Raw genomic sequence first — 23,962 nt, forward strand, 5'->3', positions numbered from 1 at the left:
TTGCAGTCCTGTTGCTACCATTCTAAAAATAAAACTACAAGTCACAGCATGCAAAGAAAGGCTCTGGACCTAATGAGCTACTCACACATGGATCTGGGAAACTTGACGGCTCCTTCCATTTTGGAAAGTGAGATCGGGTTTATAAAGGGGCTGGAATGCGTGTGGTAACCAGCTGTTACCCCATTTTCCATTCCTGGACTTTGCTTTTGCTTGTCAGTGTCATCAGTTGGCTTAGTTAGTTCAATTGGCACAATTAGAATGAACCAAGACTTCAACTCCCAGAATGCACTGCTATTTAAAGCAAAGTCCAGGAACGGCAAAATGGGGCATTCTGGCCTCTCTAACAAAGCAGGCAGACAGATGGAAGCTGGAAATATCGCAAAGACCGCCGAGGAATTACCTGTTCCCTTTGATGACTATGTTGCTGACTCCTAGTAGATTTAACAAAAGCAGAAAAAAACCTCACATTTCCTCAACTCAGCCTTGTTTCTCTTACTTTCGGTGGCTGAAATACTGGCCCCATAGGCATTTCCTGCTCGAGAGGGCCCTCTGCACTCACCATCCAATTACCTGTTTGCACAGCGGGGAGTTTTATATTAAAGGAAAGTGTTGGGAGGGAGGGGGTGTTTGCAGGGGAGGGGGGACAAGACAGAGGGTGGCAGCTGCTAGATTTGTGCTTTTGTCTCTCACTACCTGCATGATAAACATTTATCACACAAATCTCTTATAATTTGGGGATAAGGCCCATCGGCGGCTGAGCGTGGCAATTACCCGGGCTCGCTCGCGCGGAATGGCGCCGAGCGCGCCCCCGCAGCCGGCCCCGCCGACTCATTTACACATTTCACCGGGCCTGCGTTTCATATTAGCCTCCGCCGCGCCGCTGAATTTAAGCTCCATGTTCGGACTTAATGTAACACTATTTCTTCCGAAATGAGTCTGCATAAACAGGGCGACTAATGGCTTTTACATTTGGAAACACAGGTGGCGTTTAATCCGCCGGTTACTCGGCTGCCTGATGATTGGGGGTTGGGAGTTGTGTTTTGGGGTCGGCGTCTGACACGCACCACCAATAGATAGCTGAGAGGATTAATGCACCCACTGCATAGATCTGTATCTAACCTCAGCTTCACAGATAGAAATACATGTGGGACCTATCAGTCGTTCATCATTCTGAGGTCGAAAAAAATTAGCCTGCGTCAAAATAAACTCATGTTCTCAGGAGCTAGAGTCTAGACAAGAAGTCACGTGTGCTCAGTGCACTATATAAGGAGGGCCACCGGAATTATGCGCTTCTGTAGCAGCAGCCAGGGCTTTAAGTGGGCCGGGTCTCACCAGCAGTTTTTTAAAGGGGGACTCTAAACGGGTCTCTATCGGGCTCTGTTTTGTGTCCTGGCACACACAGTCCGTTTTTTTCCGTACTGCAGTGACAGCAGGCCAGGCACATCCATGTGCCCTGCTCACACTGCTCACTAGTGGAGAAGATACAGCATGACGTCATGCCAGGTGAGCGTTTTAGGGGAAGGGAAATCCTTTAAAGAGAGTAATTTTCTCTCTGGTTTTCCCTTCCCTTTTTGAAACTCAGGAGCAGCAACATTGTTGTGTTGTCACTAGGGCTGTAAGTGGAAGCTTTTTCAATATTATATACAAGCCATAGTGGCTGCATATTTATCTTTTGCAACTGATAACCATTGACAAAGCCAACAGTACTGACTTCTTGTAGGTCTGATGGTACTTGTATCATATATAGGGATCCCGGTTTTATGGTATTTTTTATTTTTTTTAACATTTCCGTCTGTATTTATCCATATTTATTTTCTGGCCATTTTATATGTATTTATCGATATTTATTTTGTGTTTCGCATATAAATGAAGTTGAAAAACTACATTTTCATATTTCTTTAAGTGATAGGCGTGCACTCATACTTTGATATCTATTGTCTGTTAGCTATCTAAGCTGTCAAATATTAGATAACAATACATCCACTGGTAAATGCACGCATTATACCATAAATATATGTTGGCATATGCCGTTATTTAAAAACATTTCATCCTGTTTTTTAATTTCCCATGCTGTCCATAGGCGCAGCTGCTGGCCTATGATTCATCAAAGACAGCCTGGAGCGTCACTTTAAAGGAGCAACATTTTCTGTATTTATCCACTTTTTAAAAAAAATGCAGACAGAAAACACATTGTTTTCTGTCTGTATTTATCTGTAAAAATCCGTAAAAACGTAAAAAAGGGAACCAAATCATATATCTGGATGCAATGACCGAAAGAGCAAAAGAAAATTCGGGGGGCACACTATGCCAAGCACAGATTTTTAGTTTACGTGTTTTTAAGCCACGCCCTTAATTAATAACCTTCAGGAAGGCCAGATCACTACGTGATGAGATGGTTCACAGTTATTTACAACCACAGGAGAAACAATTGGGGACTTTGAAGGACGTAAAAGGCTTTTTCCCTTGTGGAAAATGCAAAGCCTGCTCAGCTAGTAAGAGAACTCTGGCTTATGAAGTTACAGGCTGCAAAGGTGGCAGGAAAATCAATAAATGTATGTCCTGCCATACAGATCACACAATTTATTGTTTGGTATGCCCCTGCCCCTTAAAATATTTTGGAAGTACCATCAACCCTGTCAAACTGGAGCACATGCGGGCTATTGTGAACAAAGATTTCACATACCCGGTGGCCCGGCATTTTGCAATTAAGCACAATAGTTTTTAAGCCACGCCCTTAATTACATCGGCCACACCCTAGTTTTTTCATCCCATTTAAAGCCCTGGCAGCAGCGTTATACGCATACCTATGGATTTGCCGCATAATCCATCATCTGGTGCATAATCTGCAGATTTAAAGAAATAAATCATGTTGTTATTAGCTAAAACTGAATAAAAGTTGCATGAAAACCTGTCGACTTGTTCTGCACATTGGAAGGCGCTTCACAAAGGTTGACTAGTCCTCTTTCAGCTGTTCTTCCTCATCTTTATCACCAGATAAAATGGAGGGGGCGGAGTCTAAGGCAGTGTCCAAAGCCTGCCTAATCCAATTCTGGTGAATTAAGGGCTCTTCCTCACCTGTATTTCCTGATAGGATGGGGCAGTAAGGGTATCGGACAACGCCTTGTGAGCCATATTCGCGCATGGCTGGGCGATGATAGATTTATTTCTCACAAGACTGCTCATCCCTCAGGGCCTGGGTGTGGATTAAAAAGTGATCCGTCTAGACCTGAGACTGTATTTCCACCACAGACATCAGTCCTGGCGGAGTGAAAATAAGATTAAGGATATAATTGTCTTGATGATTAGGGCCAGAGACCATTTGCCCCAGACCCGCTGACGCCATAGACCGGGGCCACTGGGATTATGTGACAGGGGAGGGCCAAATTAAGCGGCAGGGTTGAGTAAATTATGCGGCAAGAAAAGCCAATTTGTTCGCCCTAATGCAGCACAGCTTGTAATAGTATTACTTCATTATTTTGTCATTTTAAAACTTTTTTAACACTGTCTGGGCACTGGTTGCAACACATTAGTACCAGTTTAACACCCCAATGTCGCAATAAGGTGACCAGTTAACCTTTGCGAAGGGCTTTACATTGAGCTGCAACATGTGTCGCTGCTCTGTTAGTCATTTTTGAACTGTTTAAACTAGAAACACATTTTTTGTTAAAATTTGAAGATAATGCATAGGTGTGGATTATGTGGCAAATGTGGCAAATCTATAATTATGCGGAAAAATGCCACAGCCGCACATTTGCATAATTAAAGTGGGCCTGTCATAGACTCAATCAGATCCATGGTGCACGGGTTGGTCAGAGCATCTGCCCAGATGTTAAAGTCACCTGACATAAATGTCTGTTTCTAAATTCATTTTTTTTAAACCCTTCCACAAAGAAATTGAAAAGGACAAACATGACAGTAAATCTGTTCTGGCTTACTGAATCAGTCATTAAGGCACCCACTGCAGAGATCTTTGTGTGGCCAGCAATTCTCCAGGGTTAATAATAAGGGTAAGATAACTCTGGCGGTTCGTGCACTTGCTGAGGAGATCTGTGTTTTGTCTAATCAGTTTTGACTCAAAGTAGCTTAGAGAGGTAACGTTCCTGCTACTAAATACATCTCGAACATGCACATCACAGATGTGTATTTTATGTCGATAGGTAAGAGGGTTACTGTTTCTGATACAGATTGTTTTGTTACCTGCAGTTCGTAATTCGCAATCCTACTATAGCACAGTGAGCTACGCACCAGCGCCAAGGAGGTGCATGCAAACTGCAAGGCTTGGTATAAAAATAGATATATTTTTTCTCAATCTGTCATTATTGTAGGGTTGCTAATAAGGATTCCCCAGGACAGTAATAATGTCTGATTAGTACTGACAGCTCTTAAACCACTGCATTAGTTTTAAATCTTCACTTTGTTTTTCTCCCAACCATAAACTCTTAACATATAATGCCTACCAGTTAGGATGATATGTGACTTCTGCACCTTGTAGCCTTGATTGTATTATGTAACATTTCTTGTACATTGATTTACATCCTTATATGATTTCTTGCCTTTGTATGAAGTCAAGTTGAACTACGCATATCTTCCAAGACTGGCACTGAACGTAGTAGGGTTAGGCTTTCTATTGGAAGTAGGGACTAGGGCTACCTATACCATTGGCTGCTTAGACTTGGGTTGGGACTACCGGTAGGGCTAAGGCCTTAATTGGACGTAGAGATCAGGGTTTTTGAACTGTGATTGGGTGCTTGGACTAGGGCTAAGATTGGCTGTAAGGTCCTGGTCTCCTATTGGTTCTAGATTTTAGGGCTAGTGTTGTGATTGGATAGTGTTAGGGCTGGGGGTTAACATTGGCTGAAAGGGTCACCTGATTACTAGGGCTAGGGGTCTTTGTTTGCTGAGGATGGTGATGTAGAGGTATTCACAAGATGAGAGAGGAACAGACAGATTGTAAATGTTAATAATCAAAGATCGACTAATGTTCTGATTTGTTACCTTTGCCTCAAATTGTAAAGCGCTCTGATATCCTTCAGGATCAAGTTTGCGCTATAAAAAACTCTATAAATAAATAAATGCACACTCTGTAGACCACAGTCTTATGTATGTGTCCATGGAGAACACGTCATAAGTACCCATTGATGGTGTTATAATATGAAGGGCTCTACACTCCTAAATTAAAAGTAGAGATGCATACTAATGCACTAGTGTCTTGATTAATTAAGGAGTTCCAGAAAGACGTAAGTTATATTTGGCTTTGAACGATGGGGCGGATGGTGATTGTGGAGTTCTTATTTACTAGACGCTGGCTTCACGGGATATGGTGTTTGGTCAACACCACGTGGTGAATTTAGTTGTGAGAAAAAATTTCTGTATCCTCTTTTCTTCAGTTTAGTCTCTTTCGGACTCCTCTTCTGTTATGGGCGTCTTACTGTCCTGGTGTCTAGGTCCATTATTCTGATGCTGACAGCGCCGGGAAGCCTCTTTGCTGGGGCAGCTGTGCGCTATACAAATCTCGGTAACGTAACATTACATGCTCCTGTGTTTTTACCTATATCCATATTCTCTTGTGGGATGTACTTTTATTCCTAGCTCACTCTTACGCCATCATTCTCCGTGTTCATTGTTACAGCGCAATCCACTGGGCCACAAAGACCAAGGAGGGGGAGGAGCCTACAGAGGGTGGTGGATTTAGATGATAGTAGTGTCGCCAGCTTAAATCTATATCACGTTTTAGCTTATGGGACAGTCCAGCATCTAAGACAGGGAGTGGTCTTGTCCCGATATGGACTTTGGTGTTCCCCGACTGGAAGCGTCTCTTTTTCTAGTTAGGAGAACCCGTGCAATGATGCTGAAACATTCTCATAAGAATAACAAAGATTCCTGTTTCAATGCTTTATATAGGAATTAAACATCAAAATATAGAAAAGGTGCCATGAGCAAATTTAGCAGCAAATCATATAAGTCATAAGTACAAGGAACTCAGTACAGTTCTAAAAGAAATCCGGCATAGATTCGCCTTCTAAGGTGGGGCATAGGTGGTCTCTCTTTGCTAGGAAAATCCACATTCATATAGGGCTTTAGTATTAAATCTCTTAATTGACAGATCATAGCACATACATAAGGAACATGTACACAACTGTTCCTACATTCTGTGGGAATACATGATTCTAAGGGTTTGGACCAATAGGAAACAAGAAGAACCCTTTTACCATCTAATACACTTGAGGATTCTCTCAGCATAGTGGTACATTGAGAGCCACCATTCTCACAGTCTTAGCTGCACAGTTAAGCCGATATATTGTTTGTCAAAGAACTAGGACAGTAACAACTATACTTGGTTTATTAGAAGAAGGACATTTCTCTGAGAACACTTTCTGCTTACTCAAGTGAAACTAGAAAAGTTTTGTTTAGGACGAATAAACAACACTTATCACGTGATATATTGTGATATTGAGGCAAGATGGAAGATAAATCTCATTAACATAACATAACCTGGATGAGATGTGTGTCAAAGTCACTGCCTTACGTGCCGGGAGGGACATGTAAGGGAACCTTTCCTAAGAGTCCTGATCATCCAAAAACAGGTCGAATCCATCTCAAATGATACTTTTTTTGTCAACCAGTACTCCAATATTCTTTGCGGAATCTGTTGGAGCGGGTGATGTACCCCGCTTATCTGGCCACCACAGGTGGGTCCATATAGATGGATGACTGCCAAAGATCAAGGACTTGCACCAAAGCACTGCCTTTTTCATGAGGTTGGGGAACCCAACCATGATGCTGTGTGGTGTCTGTGTACCACAAATCTGTAGCCTAATGGAATGGAATGTTACAGACCAGGGCGTGGGCGAGCAACGTACCCCATTTTTGGGGAGGTGGGGGTGTTGGAGAGCCAGTTGCTGCTTTATGTTTGAACATCTTTGGTGCACTTAGCGAGCTAATATTCTGGCAACGCACAAGGCAACGCACAGCCTACACTCAAGACAGGGCTAGAGTGCTTTTAATGCCAAAACAAATACAATAATACCAAGCCTCCCATGATCTGGAACATTAGTGCATAAATCTCTCAGATAATGCAGTCTGTACTTTGAAGAAACCCCATTGTGAGAGTAAAAATGTAGAATAGAGATGAAGGCTCGAAAGTGCTCTGTAATTTCATGTCAAGAAGTGGCTTCTTCTTTCATGTAAAGTGGCCAGAGCGCCGGGCTCGGAGATTGCATCCGCTGAAAGGCTCACGAGAACAGCGGTGTGAGTGCCAGTCAGTGTGGCCGAATGCATCTCCGCAGCTGGCTGCGCTGACTCGTGTCAAACGAAGCCGCTTCCCCAGTGCTTAATATGAGCCGGTGCTTTCCGGTGCTCGGCACTGGCACTTAATTGTCAACACCGGCGATTATAGCGCACACTTGACCCAAAGGTATTGGAGCGCTTTTCATAAGCACCAGCTAGGGACGCATACATTTTTAGTAGGCACGGGGAGATTGAGTGAATTGCCCAGAATCACAGGATGTTGAGCCGACACCGAGACTCAAACCTGGTTCCCCCAGATCCAAAGTCGGTAGCTCTGGCCCTTATGCCACATCCTCTGCTTACTTGTAGGGTTCCATGGTTAGTAGTTGGTTCTGTTATAGGTGGCGCTAATAGGAGCAATGGGCTGGTGCAGACTGCCTCCTGACGAGAGCTCTTATTTTTACACAAATTAACTACTGCCCTTCCCTCTTCGAGTACTGAGGACCAGACTCCTCCCGCTGTCCCAGCACGGACGAGCATCCTCTCTGCTGCTTGTCCACCGAACCTCACTTTACTGCCACACCCGTGGGCAGTCGCGCGTCACTTTCTTTTGAATTAAAACGAGGAGTGTGCAAAATGGGCATAATTTGCTTTTGCATAATTATGCAACATTTTAGAAAGTGTGCGCAAATTTATGCATAATTACGCAAAATGTATAACGCAAATTTGGCACCATATTATAGCATGAAATGCGTCTTCGCTTTGCATCTTGGACACATTTCACGTTAAAAAATAGCACATAAAACAAACATCGCAAACGGCAGCCGCTCGCGTTCTAGTTGCTTGTGCTAAATTTTTGCTGTGAAAGATGCTTAATTAGAGGATTTGAGCGAAACAACTTATAACACGAACATAACACAATTATTTTTTCTAGACTGTAAATGAACTGCTCCTTCTCTCCCCAAACATGAGACTCATTTTTGTAGTCCAAGAACCACATCATTCTTCTTCTTGCTAAATTAGAAACACATCACTCCTTAGGCCCTTAATTCTTCAGCAAAATATGTGTGCCCACTGGTTCCTGATGAGGGAAGGTGGACATTTTGTCCCTTTATGAATAAAAGTCCTATTTTTTGCATGTTGTCAGATGTGATGGAAGGGCCTTGAGATGAAGAAATAACTAAAATGTACATGTTATTGCCCTCTGCTCAGGGCATTAACAGTTAGCAGACAGTGGTCTTGTTCAGCCTTCTGGGGACACTGATTCCACTTCATCGTGGCTCCTGGCCCCCATCTAAGGCTCCTGATGTGACTTGAATGGCTCCTGTCAAAGATTTGGAGGGCTCCACTCCAGACATCCGAGGTCACCTGTGCTGACCTTTTAGGGCTCTGTTCCAGCATCTGGGGTTAATGTCCAGCATCTGATGGGCTCAAGTTCAGCAATTTGGGGCCCAAGTCCAACCTGAAGTCACCAGTCAATCCTCTGAGGACTCCTGTCCATAATCTGAGGGCTCCTGTCCATAATCTGAGGGCTCCTGTCTATAATCTGAGGACTCCTGTCCATAATCTGAGGGCTCCTGTCCATAATCTGAGGGCTCCTGTCCATAATCTGAGGACTCCTGTTCATAATCTGAAGGCTCCTGACCACCATCTGCGGGCTCCTGACCACCATCTGCGGGCTCCTGACCACCATCTGCGGGCTCCTGACCACCACCTGAGGGCTCCTGACCACCATTTGAGGGCTCCTGACCACCATCTGAGGGCTCCTGACCATAATATGAGGACTCCTGTCCATAATCTGAGGGCTCCTGTCCAGTTTGTGATGTTCTGTGTTTCAAAAGTCATCTGCAAGGATTTGCAGAAGTTCTGCCTTCTTCATATTAAAGATGCATGATTCTTTCTGCAAACTCTGGACGCCTCAAGGGATGGTAGACCCTCCACATGTCCATTCACAATGTGCTAGTATTGTAATCCGGTCCCTTACCAGGGCACGGATCACAATGCCAAAAAGGGGCACATTGTCAAACGTGGCTCATTGAAGAAGCATGCAGTGATCCATAACGTCACCGCCTGCTCGTTGTTGTAGACACAGATGCCAGTTGCACAATGGAGGTGGTCTGTCGCGGCTGTCTTCCACTTTGCGAATTTTGACCAACTAACAAGAGGAGGAACTACATTTTAAATGCCTTGCAACAGTATGATCAATCGCAAACAAGTGACAAATATCCTTGCGAATCGCAAGAAAGAGTCAGGTGACTGTCCTCCTGCCTGTCTTTTTTTAAATTGAAGTTCACAAGGAATCCAAATGTTGTCATTGTGAGTCAAAAAAGTCTGCTAAAGTCACTTTGATACATTGCATTTTTGTTTTTTTCACCTAACAAAACCCAGCACTTTGTGAACTGCAAATTTTGCAAAGATGAAACAGATTTGAAACTTTGAGCCCTAAGTCTCTGCATAGCTGAACAATATCTTTTGTCCTTGGATTAATCAAGTGAATGCATAATGTTTAGACTCAGGGGGCTGGAGGAAGAGTGATTTGTCTGAAACAGGGTTATGGGTACTACCAGGGCAACTAGGATTCTGCCATTATACAGCCATAGCATTTTTCGCCTAATCACGCATTTGCTGCACTTACAACTATGGGCCATACGTATCAAGCTAAGTTGCGATCGCTAAAACTGAAATTCGCAGAATTCAGTGTTTGTGATCGCAATTTAGCAGTGTGCAATGTATCACACAAAAACCCACTCACAAAATAAGGAATAGCAAAATTTGTGCTTCCCTATTTTGCAAATGCATCGAAGGAATCACAAATTGCGATTCCTTCAATGCAATGTTAGAAGCACAAAAAAGTGCGATTTGGCCTTAAGGAATCACAATCTACCACCAACTTTAAGTTGGTGGTAATTTGCGTTTTTTTTAAAAAAAGGCACTTTTTTGATTTTTTTTTTAACTCCATGCGCGCGGCGGGTTTTCCCGCTGTGCGCTGACTTTTTAAAAAACCCGCGGTTCATGACGAGCTCAGCTCGTCATGAGCGTCGAAGGGGCTAAAAGTGCCATATGTCTCACATACATGCACTTAGGGCATGTATGTGCGCAAAATGTGCACACATGCATATTTCAGGGTTGCAACAGGGTGTCCTCTTGGCATCCTTGCAACCTTGAAATTGCATTCTCAATTTGCGATTCTCTAATTGCTAATCGCAAATTGAGAATGTCTTCCCATTCATTCCTACGGGCCTCCTAGCCCATAGGAAAGAATGGGAAGGTATTCCTTATTTGCAAAACTCAATTTGCTATTCGCAAATAAAGAATTATGTAGGATTTGCAAAATATTTAGCAAATCCTACATACATTGCATTTTGCAATTCTCTAATTGCGATTTGAAAAAAATCGCAAATAGAGATTCGCAAAATTCGTTTTTGATACAAATGGCCTTTACTACCATCTCCTGCAAAATTTGAAGATTTAACAAACCCTGTTTTGCTAGCTCAATGAATAGTTAGTAACAATGCTTCATATTCCATGCAAAGTAGCCCCAGAAACATTATAAAGGTTGATTAGTTACCTTGCACCCACTGTTTGCTGTGTGCTGGCATTACAGAGGGAAGAATTCTGAAAAGGTGGTGTTAATATCCCCACTACATATTTACTTGTAGTTTAATCAGGGTGGAAAAGACTATTGCTTATCTGTCATAATGTGCTTTGTTTCACTACTCATGGAAATGTATGTTTGTGGCATAATGTTCAAGGAAGCAGGACTCTCAAAGGTTCAGTCAAATGTTGGAATAATTCCAATAAATTTGTAATTTTATTTAGGCCCACTTTGGAAGGCCCTACTGGCCCAATAAGAAATTTAAGATCTAATCTGGTGGTTTTCTTCCTCAAACACCACCTGTCTAAAGCAATATGTGTATAGCAGGTGGAGTCTCTGGGTGAAATACCTCGGGAATGAGGAATAACCAGGGGAAATGGGACAGGAATTCCTATTTCTGCCTGTAATATCTCATTCAGGTCTCACCCATAATACCTTGTAACGCTGCTCCCCGTCAGCGTTCGCAATGATTCTGGAATTTGTAACTCCAGGGGTCAGAGGTATTGGCTACAGTTTGAGGCATTCTTAATGAAGCACTTAATGGTTTTTGTAGAACATTTCTTAGTGAGACATCTACCTAATAAATATGTAATGTTATTATATACTATTGTGTAGGACAGTGTTTCTGTAAAGATGTCTATCCACAGATCTAATATTATAAACACAGAGCAAACCCAGAAATAAAAACTCAATTAAAAACATAGCTAAGAGGTGCAGGATAAAAAACGGCACTTTATGCAGGAATGAGATTTATATACTGAGTGGAACACTGCATACGAAATTGTTTTACTCTGAAATTTTTACGCACAATATTTTGAACATGATCTGGAGAATGTGAATAGGTCTCTTGCCTAAGAAATATTGGGTCTATCCATAAAGTTAAATATACACGTGTTGATTTACTCATGTGTAAATTTACTACTGCACCTAGTAGCAACGTTACACTCATTTACTGTTCACCATTTTCAAATGTAAATTTGTTACTAGCTGCATATTTACATATCTCCACTCCTCAAAGCTAAGGGTGGATCTTGCTAGAACAGTATTCACAAGCATACATTTACTACAAGTAACATTCCACATTTAGGTTAGAAGTCTCAGCCACAAGGGCTGAGATATCCATATGGTAAAGTATCGGGAACAATAAAAAAGTGTAATCATTTAAAAAAGATAAAATAAAAATGAAAATTTACTTAAAAGAATCATTATTAACTAAGGACTAAATCAATAAAATGCTGCAGCACATTACCTCATCAAGCTAAGGTTGTAATAAATAAATATAATCATTAAATTCATAATTTTTGTTTTCAATAATTGTAAAAAATATCCTCACTGTCAATGATATATTGAATTGCTATTTACTAAATTTAATTAAAACAGTTAAAAAAAAATGTCATTGTTAATAAAAAAACTACATTTTATTTATATTAAACAACAGTTATATATGAATGTATTTAATGTAAAAACAATTTGAAATTAAATATTACTTTTAACACACACACACAGACACAATTTAAAATTATATATTTTTAAAGTTCCTGCCTGCATTATTTTCGAAAGAATTGTGTTGTAGTACTTTTGAGTGGCCATGTGGTACTGGACTTACTCCAGTGCAGGGAAGGAGTATATTTACTGCTGAGTTTAGTCCTTTTTGGCTGTATTTATTTTAGACTGCAGTTTGTTAACAGCAATAGGCTGTCTCTTTTGTCAGTGGGTGTTTGTATTTGCATGTCCGTCCCTAAACCCTTCCCTAAGGCCCTCTGTATGATTCCCTTATCCCCTCCTTTTCCGTAGTATAATTCCTCTGTTTTCAGCCACTCTCCCAGGTCCTTACCACATTTGTACTAAAATATATTCCTACTTGTGCAGAAATGTCCACATATGTGGCGGAGGCCTCCGCATAGGAAAGAGGGAGTGAAGTTATCTGCACATTGGTTTGTAAAAAGTATTTTGCAGTGAATAAATAGTTTCATTGAAATACTACTGAAAGTACTACTAAGTGCAGTTTGTCTATATGTGTTCTTTATTGCAGCAGCCTCCGCCTTAGATCATTGAGTACTAATGACGCAGTAGCTTGACAACAATGGGATGAATTTATAAAATATTTCTATCAGAAGTGTATAGCACCAAAAACATTAAACACACAATTTTAGTTCCAAAATAAAGAATTATGTAAGGGATCCAATCCATAATTCTAAAATAAAACACCAAAATATTCTGCATGATTCACAAAGAAAGTAGAGCTAAACATAAGTGCAAATGTAGACTTACTACTTTTTGGAATTCTCAAACATTCACAATAGTGTACATGGCAATCTGCATCAGGTGCGAGTTTCCATGCAAACGTCTTGGAAGATAATATGACATTCTAATCGGGATCTCATTCCAGGGATGTGGAGCAAATGCACATTTTCTTTCTCAGCAGGTAAAATATTGTTCAGCATCAAGAAATGCCTTTCCCTAATCTTCAACGAATATAGACAAGATACATTTTCTTTCCCAGCCTGTAAACCAATATAAATTAGCCTTTGGCTGGGTTACAAAACCTACTATACACATTTGTGGACATTCACATACTTCTAAGCTAACTAAGTCTTGGAGAACCCATTTTTGTACTTCTTGTCTTGGATTTATGGGTGCAGGAAACTCCAAACACATGGCAGAGATCTCTGCACAGGTAAATTGATTTACACCTGTCAGAAATCCCTTTGTGTGTTCCTGTCAGATGTAAAAGAGGAAAATTTGTCCCAAACGTACGTTTATTACTACATTCATCATTGTGCATATGGCCTGACGTGTTTATTTATAATTTCCAAGCCTATATTTTATTATGAATTATGAACTTCTTTATTTAGTATTTAACAATAGGTTTTGTTTAAAAAAAAACTACATAATCACTCAGTTATGAATTCAATTATTGATGTGAAATATTGGATTAAATTACCACTCGATTAAATATTAATTGTTTCATTTAGCAACCAATGAATTAATTAACTTTGTGAATCTAACATATATTTAAATAAATTATGACTCAATTACAAATCAGTTGTAATCAACCAGAGAAATGCTTGCTTTTCCCGTTGTTTTTAAACGTAGCAAATATGCAGTGTTTGCTTTAAATAAAGATAGCATTTAAACATGTGCAGTACTAGTTGACAATATTTTAAAATGTAGAAATGTAATCTCCAAGAAGCTTTTTCTTGGTGGCGGCGCATGCTTATGTCAAAATGAGAGATTTACTCCATTTTATTTGCTTCATTTCATGAATTTTACTAAAATATCAATCTGTTTTGGTAATTGGATTTACATTATAATCCTATGTGTAATCCCAGAAACATAATTGTAAGCTGACAAATAATTTTAAAGCTTATTCTACATATTGTGCAATTAATACACTTTCATCATTTATCATATAGCAACAATTCATGTTCAATTTGCTAGCAAGGATTGTTCTTATTTACCCAATATTAATACAATAAAATAAAGTAGGATAAAAATAAACAAGAAATAGAATTCTGATATCATGTCTTCTATACGCTTTTGATATTTTGGTTTTCAAATTGTATTTGTCTAATATGTCTTAATTTTTATCCTGTATTTTTGTGAAGATGCAGCTTTCCATCACATTTCAGCTCTGACAGCCTTTTATGTCATCACGTGCTTTGAGGAGATTTTGCCACCATCTTTCCCATTTGAAAGCGGAACTCTAGTGTATGTTTGCATAGTGTTCTGGGTAGTGTGGAACTGCAGGACATTCATGTTATTGCTTAGTTCCTTTCTAGGTGGTTTATATGTCAAATGTTTTGGCATTTTGCATACACATGTCAAAGTAACAATATTTGACAAGACATCATCAACATTTGTGGTTTACGACCTGAAGGAATTTCTGCAATAATTTTCAACCCTAATCAGAAAATACCACTGAATTGATCAACAAATTGCTAGAGCTCAAAATAGTGATTAATATTAGAATCATTAATCACTCTTGATGTTACAAATTGATATGGTTCCATTACATATACTGAGAATTTGCAAACCACTGAAGATATGCTTACGGATTTTTTTGAAATTGCCACATTTCCTTAAAGTATCATTATTACCATTGATGAAATATGTTTGTGAACTACCTTGAAGAACTTACTCTACAATATCCATCTAAGAAATCAAAGATAAAACAATGATCGTTTTATACAGATGATGTGTTGATGATGTGTTAAAAATATGGTAGGCATACATGAAAAATGATCAGTTTTGTCTGATTTTGTTTTTAAAGAAACTTATCACTCAATGAACCTAATTATTACAATTGGAAAACCACATGTACATTTGTTGGATTCTACAATGTGCCCATGTAATCATCAAATTTTCAAATTTATACCAAAGACATAGTGAGAAATACATTTCCCTCACCATCACCCATTGTCATTAGTGAAACTGTCGCGGGTGAACATTTAAGTAAAAAATTTGAAAATTAAATGTTGAAATAAAAAAACACATGGATCTAATTGATCAATTTTACAAGAAGGCTAGGAAAGAATATCTACTGTAAACTGAAAACAAGCATTGCAGCAGGATACAAATCGAATGAAGAATGTTTTAATTCAGTTCTTCCTTTCAAAGCAGAAACATTGCAAATCTGAAAAGCCATTGAAAAGAATTGAAGAATACCAGACACCAATCTGTCTGAAACAACAACAGTTGCAAAGAACAAACAATTATTTGTGTATATAAGAAACTCTAATGTGTGTACTATGTTATTAAAAGCAGCTACAAGACAATATCGCTGCCAACATTGACAACAAAATGCTTAATCTGTGTAAATTATCATTCATCAAAAATCTACATTAGCAAACCTGCAAGAAAATGTAAAATATGTAATTCATCCACATAGAAAAAAAACGAAATCAAACTTGGGTAAGCATCATCATGAAAATAACTATCAAATATGCCAGGTGAGATATCACATACGTGAAAAAAACACTGAGCATTGGAAAACCTTGAACAAACACTTCGCCAATCAGAAGTATTCTGGAAGGAATGATTAAACTCCGTGGAACCAACCGGCCTAGAAAATAAATAAAAGTTATTTTGATTTTTGTAAAGGAGCATGGAATAAAACTAGAATTAATAACATGACAAATTAAATAAGCATGAATAAACAACCAAAACAATTTATGAAAGAAGGAAGTAATAATGGTTTATATATAGAAATTCAAGTTCTTCCAATTACTTGCAACCGTCACAACACAGTCAAACAAAAGAAACCAGTAATAGCTCACAATACAAAAACAATTCATCACCCACAATACACCAAACCCTGAACAATCCCACCAACTCGAAAGCAAAACTACTGAAAAATTAATTCTGACATTTGTGAAGGAATAGAAAGAAAAACAATATATATTTTTTCAATCCAAGGATACTTTGCACTCAATAAATCTTAGGTCATTCTTGTTTATTCAGAACACCTATAACATATATATATATATATATATATATATATATATATATATATATATATATATATATATATATATATATGTTACAGTCGTGTATGTGAAATACAAAACATTTATGTATAACCACATTGAAAAGACGTGAAGCAGGAACATGAACACCATACATTACACAGAACGATATGTGGTTTTTCAACAGAAAAGATGGAAACACTGAAGTTTCATTAAACATTAATGTAAAAGACCCTTGTAACACTCAAATTTGGAGGGAAAAGGTGTTTCCACAACTATAAGTTATGTAAATTAATGAAGATATTACGCACACATAGAGTTTGAATTTGAAAACCAAAACATTTTAGAGAAATAAATGAAAAATATTGGAAAAAGCAACATGGATATAATACCAGAATTCAATTTATTCAACATTATTTTATGTTATCAATTTTTTGTAACTAAGAACAGTATTTGTTAGCAATTACAACAGGGATTTTTGCTGTATGATAAATGTTGAGAGTAGGTTAATGATAAAAATGTAAAAAACTTTATAATTTTTTTTGTTTTCTCCCAATTTTGTTTCAGCAAATAGCTGCAGAAACAAAATCATATATCCATGATTAAGGGTCTCAACCTGAAACGTGTTGAGAATGTAATGTAAAAGTAATTACCAAAATAAACTTATTCTAACAGAACAATGTTTGACAGAAACCGAATACAAATTAGGTAAATCTCCTTTTTTAACTTAAGTGTGCCCTGTCACCAAGAAAAGTCTTCTTAGATATTGAAATGCTAAATAGTGAATAATCTGAGTGGCCACAACCTGTATGGAATAGTTGTACTAGTAATAATATAGGGACGGACGTAACTTGCGTAATTTGTTGTAGCATTGTTATCAAAATGACAGGAAAAATATGCAAAATTACAGAGAACAAAAGGGCCGATTACAATGGCAGTGAGACCGCCACAACAGCTCCTCGATGGCGGTCTCGCTGCAATCGTAAGCAAGTTTCCTGCCTGCCATATTACAATGGCAGGCGGTTTGTTGGCGGTCGAAAAGACTGACCGCCACGCATCTGATGGGCTCCTTGAGCCTGCCGGTGCACTGGAGGGAGTTGTATTCCCTACAATGGTGGCACAGCCGTAGGGATTACAATGTCCTTATACGCTCGCCTTTTATGAAAAGGCAGGTGGAAAGGGACTTAGGGGGCCCGTAGCTGGCCCCCCTTGCCCCAAGCTGTTAGTTGGCAAGGCTACATATCCCTGCACCATGTGGCAGGCACCCCATGGCGCCTGCCACGTAGTGCAGGGATATGTAATGTATTCCATTTTTGCATTGCAGCGTGTACTGCAGCCAACAGCACCCGCCCCAATGCAAAATATAGGTATTGCGACCGCCGTGGTGGCAGTTGCATTGTAATGTCTCTGTTGGGACTGCCGACAGCCTGTAGGGCAGTCTCGTTTACAATAGGGTAGCGGGCAGACTAAAATCCACCCGCCATCCTGCTCCGCCCCGATGTGAATAGATTAATCTGCATTTAGCCCTATTTCCATAGCACAGAATGCACCTTTGCATCCAAAATGGACCCGAGGATGCATTTTGCACTAAGGAATAGTGCTAAATCTAACAGAATAGGAACAGCAGCCGCTCGCATTCCATTCCTGTGCTCTTGTGCTAGGCATTTTTACCCCTAATTACAGTAAATTATGCAAGCCAACCTAATCGCATAACTTTTTGTAATTTCGCTTCACAAGAGTAACGTGACATTGCCTACATTATTATGGACTTACTCTGACTACGCCAGTGTAATTAAAATTTCACCCAAGGCTAGTGAAATTTGGACCAAATGATTGGAGTTTACATTGATACAATTAAGCATTTTAAAATGTCCTAGTGCAAATTTAACATTATGATTGTACTCAGTGTTTTCCATTTTAACCATTTATTTTCAAGTATTATGCATTTAAGTTTTTACATCTTTACTACTGCCACTGAATGTGCAGCACACCTTGCCTTTAATCTCATAACATGATATATAATTTTCCTTTCCTTACTGTACATTTTGCCTTTCCCTTCAATTAGTCACTTCAGTTAGTCTGCTCTGTCACAAATGTGGTCCTTCATCTGCTGTATAATTCTAGTTGCACTTGTTAAGATAGATTAGCTAAGATCCTAGCTCTAATTTACTTATAATGTAAATTTAACTCTAAAAATTACAAAAGACACACACTTCTGTCTTTCATAAGCTGATTTAATTTGTCTTCTGCGTGAGCCAGAGTGTTTGTGTTTGGTCTATATTCACTCCTGGTGCAATAGTCATTCAGACTACGGTGCGCTCTCAGTATTTCTTCTATTTCTAATTTTGAAATTTTGTTTTTTGATATAGGTGTACTTCTTGCGCCCGCAAAAAAAACAGCTTGTGGAGGGAACCCTTGGGTGGCGGTGATCATGTCCTGGTTTCTGTCCCAGGTAAGTTCAATAGGTTTAAAGTTTCACTCCTGACGTGCCAACTATAGGCTGTAGTGCCCTGGTGGGCCTGTGGTTACATCCAATACTTGCTATAAATTGAATTCAATAAGACAATGTGTTGCACTGTAGTAACGCTGCTGCAGTTTTCAGATTGGCTGTCAGAACTATATCTAATGATTAAATCAGCCATAAAGTGAATGATGTCACAATATGTCTCAAATCCCAGCTGACGTCATCAAACAAAGGTCTACTGTTTGTGATGCAGGACTAGGGATAGAGAATTGCTCTCTTCATTAGATTACATATTTTATTGATTGTACCTATACATTTGTTGATTTATCTTTCAATGTTTCAAACTCAAATCTTTTTGTTTTCCGCTTTTTAACCCCTTGCGAGCCTAGGCAGCCCCAACGTGGCACCTCTCCCTCCAGGGGGGTCTTGTTCGTGAACTAGGGACCCAGTGCAAAAAGATATGAATCTCTGCACCTTTTTCCCCACTTTACAAAGTAAGGCATCCGGCTATCCACGTAGCAGAAAATATACGTATGTCAATCTAGGCAATTTGTGAAATTTGATAGAAAACCATTCTTCTTGAATACAGAAAATATAGTTCACACCCCCCAACTCTTAACAATATAAATGCACTTTCCAATGCTTTCTGCATCAGGTTCAGGATTGAGGTTTGGAAAAACACACCAAATGGTTGTGAAAACCCATGAAGTCGCGACTCTGCGAGTGCCAACCACAACTGCATAGATCATGCTCACGAGTACTCCTCACAAGCACTCACTAGGAGTCAGTTGTGACTGTGGCACATTTTTTAGACATAGGAGTGTTCTTGCCTGTGTGGATAGGAGACTGGAACCAGCAAGTCAGTGTAGATTCCAGACCATCAGGGGCAGCCATCTTGTGAGCACACTGTAACCGTGTACATAAAAATGCTTGTAAGCAGTCACATTTTATAATGCTCAAATAAGCCAAATAATACCAGATATAACATTCTGTTTTTTGTCAATTGAGAATATATTCCCATTCAAGGTGATTTGTGAGACATGTTTGTGTTTTTAAACTAAAGGGAACCTCCAAAAAAAAATAATGTTGTTAATTGCTATTAATGTTTTAACTTATGTCCTATTTATCATTCAAAACTTGTTTCTATTTATAACACATAAGACCTTACACAAGCATGCATCCAGAACCAAACATGTATAATAGGCTGGCATTATATGATCTGTGTCTCTCTTTGTTTTTTTATTTGGGCTCAGGAGGAAGAGTGGGTCTTCCTCTATGGAAAAGACATCACTAAATGATATTAAGCCAGTGGTGTCTCTGGATTTTTTTTTGATCAGCAGTGCACACGACGCCAAAGATAAAAACAGATGGGGCCATATCAGACTAACATGAGGAGTCCGCCTGTGTATGAGTGTATATAAATATTTCTATTTTTTTCTATGTATAACTTGTGAGAAAGTGGATTATTATTTGGGGTGGAAAAGAGTCCACCATAAGTAATAATTTGGGGTGGGCGTAACTCGCAGAATTTGACTCTGCGGAATTCCGTGGAGTTACCAAAAAACTCCACGAGATTCTGCGAAAGTCTGCCAATGAGTGGGAAAAGGCTTGTTACGCTGCTCACGCTGTGATTTTGCACTGAGATCGCGTTCCACGCTCTAAAATCATGCAAACAGCACCACGAAGAGCGCCAGAGGGACAACTACTCAAGTTGATTTCGTTGCTACTCGGGTACATTTTCTACTCAAGAAGTAGCCTTCTGGCAGCAAATGGTCGTGACCACCTGCATTAGAAAAATCTTGCCCAATGTCCTTCTACAGACCAAAAATCAGGTTAGTGGACACCAAATCTTGCTTGCACTTACCAACTTACCATTGTGGCACACAGAATAATCCGCCATGTGATGATTGGCAGAATTTGACCAGAACTCTGCATTACAAAAGTAATGCTGAGCTACCAAAATTTCACCATTTCTGCCAGTGGAACAGAATATTTCACCCACCCCTAGAAATAATGTCACTATCATGTTAGAGCAGTATTTCAAACTTGAGCTTAAACCCTGGTAGCTATGGTGCAGAGCATAAAGGCTTAATTTGAGAAAATCAGTACTGCATTTAGAAGGACCAGCACAGTTAAAAAGTCAAAAACACAACACAATAAATATATCACTCTAATTTAATAATATAGATTATTATTTAATAGCATCAAAAATCTGATAAAGGGAGCCAAGGATATTTATTTTTAAAGATTTAAATAAAAATAGCACCAAAAACATTAAGTGCTAATGCTGGTCAAATGGTTGTAGAAGACCACAACTGAGGTGTGAGTTGAGGTTAATCATAATGGAGCCAGTGTTGGCTCAATCAACCAGGTTTCGACCCGGTGGAATATTTACCTTTGGACTTAGTCTTGAAAATGGAAGTAAAAGTCCTTTATCAGTGGAAGGCAGCATGATGAATCCGAGAACGGCTCCTGGATTTCAGGTAGACGTTAGACGAGGTCCCGGTGAAATTGTTGGTATAAGCTGGAAGGCTCTTACCAGAAAAATTCTACATTTGCCCTCAGGGAAGTCCTCTCACATGTTAGATACTTTTTGGCACCTTTGTCCTGTCAAGTTTTATACATCGGACGCCGTCCCTTTTTTTGGGCGGCGAGAGCCTGCTCAATTGGATTATCTGAGGCAGAGAAGCTCAGAGTGGGAGAAGCCTAAATCTTCTGCCTGGCGACAATGCAGCATGGTTGAATCCATTTGGCAGGTTTGTCCTGGTCCTGCAGAAGTCTGTGGAGCCAAACGTTTCCAAGTCCCAGGTTTTTCCGGATGTTAGAAGGAGTACACTTTGGCACAACCAAAGGTTACAGGACCACATGAATTACATTTGGGGGCCAAGACTCACTCAAGCAGATGCCACCAGCAGGGTTCAGGGCAGGTCCAGTTGGAACTTGTCCGCGGACTGTTCAGGAAAGGATTTTTTGCAGCTTGTTGTGGTCCTGAAGGTTAATAGGTCAGCCAACTGACCCTTGGAAACTATTTGTCAGTCCTAGCTCCAAGTGGGAGCAAGTCCAATCCTTCACATCTCCTCACAGGTCTTGCACAGCACGAGCAGTCCTTCTTCTGTTCTTCCACAGGTCCAGAGTGCTCTGAGGAGGGTGCCAGGGGATGCCACTTTTATGCCTAGCACTAGCTTGCGGTTTGGGGTGTCTCCTGGCTCCTCCTCAACCAATGGGGTCGAAGTTCCGACCCAATCTTGAGAATTTTCTGTGTGCCCTACTGCAAACAATCACACAGTGCCCCTCTCTGCCTGCATTAAAGATGGTGAAACCCTGCTCCGTTCTTACAGAGCCTGTGTGCCCAACCCTGAGGTGTTTACAGAGAAACTTGCAACCCCTCCTCTGTGGTCACTTCAAATCTGTTCCAGGGACAGCTCCTTCCCCACTGGGATTGGAGTCTGCTTGACTGGGAGAACAAAGAAAAGGGCCTGTTTAGATGTGAGGTCACTGGCAAAATCATCATCCTGCCTTAGGAACAGAAAAATCTCCCCACGCCCAGGCCTTTGTCTCTGCTCTGGGACGAGGTTTCATACCCCTTATTAAAGGTTTGTGCACTCAGAAGGCTGAGGGGTGCATTTAGAGGCTAATGCAAATTGGCACCCAGAAGCTCTATTTAGGCAGGGAAAAAGTAACTTTATAAAATAACTTTTTAATGAATATTTATTAAAAATCAACATTCACCAGTGAACTGAGTTTTAATACGTATTACAAAGAGTCCACAAATGAACTTTATAGGTGTTTCCTAGCCAAAGATAGCATTGTTTCATTTAATAGTGCATCTCAATGTTTCTCTACGGAACAACCAGCTTTGTTACAGTGAAAATATCTTGTAGGTGCTAGTCACTGCAAGGACATATTTAATATTATCTTTTTTACATGTCCTACTTTTAAATACCATGTACCCTGCCTTAAGTAAGGGGTACTTATTAACATTGAAAATGAAGGTTTAAACATTTTTAATGAATTTATTTTGACAGGCTGGATTGCACGTTTAAAGTGCAGCTGCCAGGCTTCAGTAGCAGACCCAAAGTCATGTTTGTCTACTTACACTAGTGGATGGCACAGTAGTGTTGTAGTTCATAGGTGACATTTAACTTTCCATGCCATAGGTGTACTTTAGACACCATATAACATGGCCTTATAGGGAAGTGAAATATGCCAATTAGGTGTCAGCCAATTCAACATGTATTAGGTGTCAGGACACATACACCGGATCTTGAGTAAAAGAAACAGCTGCATCAGTCCACGAAAATGGGGGCGACCTCGCAAAAAAAGAGGCACATCTCTACATTTCTGTATTTCACTTTTTTATTTCTCTTGTCTGCTGTTCCTTTTTCTTGGTCTTTTCCTCTCATTTTCTTTTCCAATTAGAATAACTTCTCGCGTTTCTTTTTGTTTCTTTTCTACAAGCATTGTCTCCTCCTGCAGGCTTTGCTAAATAGGTCCAGTCCTGTTTTCCTTGTTCCTTTTACAGTGTTCTGTGCTTTGTCTTTAGAGCGGGTGATGATGCACAGTGGTGCGGGCCAGGAGTAGTGCAGCTGAGCCATGGTTCCCACTTGGTCCCACCATAGTATTGCAGAAGCTGTGCCATTGATACCAGTTGAGTGGCAATTCAAAGGCTGCCCGATGTCCACCGCCATCTTGAGTCAGTGAGTCTGGTCACATTGAATTTCATTCCCATAGAGGTTAAATGGGTGCCCAAACTCATCCCTGGTCATGAGTTGGACACCGGAGCGCCTCATATTTTTACAGACTATTCCAAGATACTTGGGCCTGGTGGATTCCACACTCTGCAGATGAAGAGAGACCCACATTCAAAGCTGCTTTTAGATTACTCCCCTCCCCTTTCCTGCCATGGACCAATGGCAAAATATGTCCAGTTAATCTGGCCACTAAGGCAATAAAGCATATGCCCTATAAACTGAGATACAACTGGGCCCTGGTAGTTGCCATCCAGAATTGGGGCAACGGTAGAAACTGTCCAACGTCTGATACTGCATTTCCGTGAGCCTTAGGCCCCGTACTCTGCAAAGCACTTGGTCACCATGTGCTCAGTGCCTAGATGCACTTTTGCAAGAACCTAAATTAATGAAACTATTAAGAAAGAAAGAAATACACAAGCATTTACCTTATCCCAGAAAAAAATGTTTGGTTTGTTGC

At 39.9% G+C, this 23,962-nt stretch overlaps 1 protein-coding gene across 1 annotated transcript in view; it reads left to right on the forward strand.

Annotated features, from left to right (window-relative positions):
• Positions 1-23,962, forward strand: part of LOC147684154 (solute carrier family 12 member 9-like) — a 582,177-nt gene that overhangs the window by 389,981 nt on the left and 168,234 nt on the right. Inside the window, exon 8 of the mRNA XM_086944548.1 lies at positions 18,660-18,742. Within this exon, the coding sequence (XP_086800674.1) occupies positions 18,660-18,742 (83 nt within the window). The remainder of the gene's footprint in view (positions 1-18,659; positions 18,743-23,962) is intronic.

Source organism: Lissotriton vulgaris, chromosome 11, assembly GCF_964263255.1.
Source record: "Lissotriton vulgaris chromosome 11, aLisVul1.2, whole genome shotgun sequence".
Classification (NCBI taxonomy): Eukaryota; Metazoa; Chordata; class Amphibia; order Caudata; family Salamandridae; genus Lissotriton; species Lissotriton vulgaris.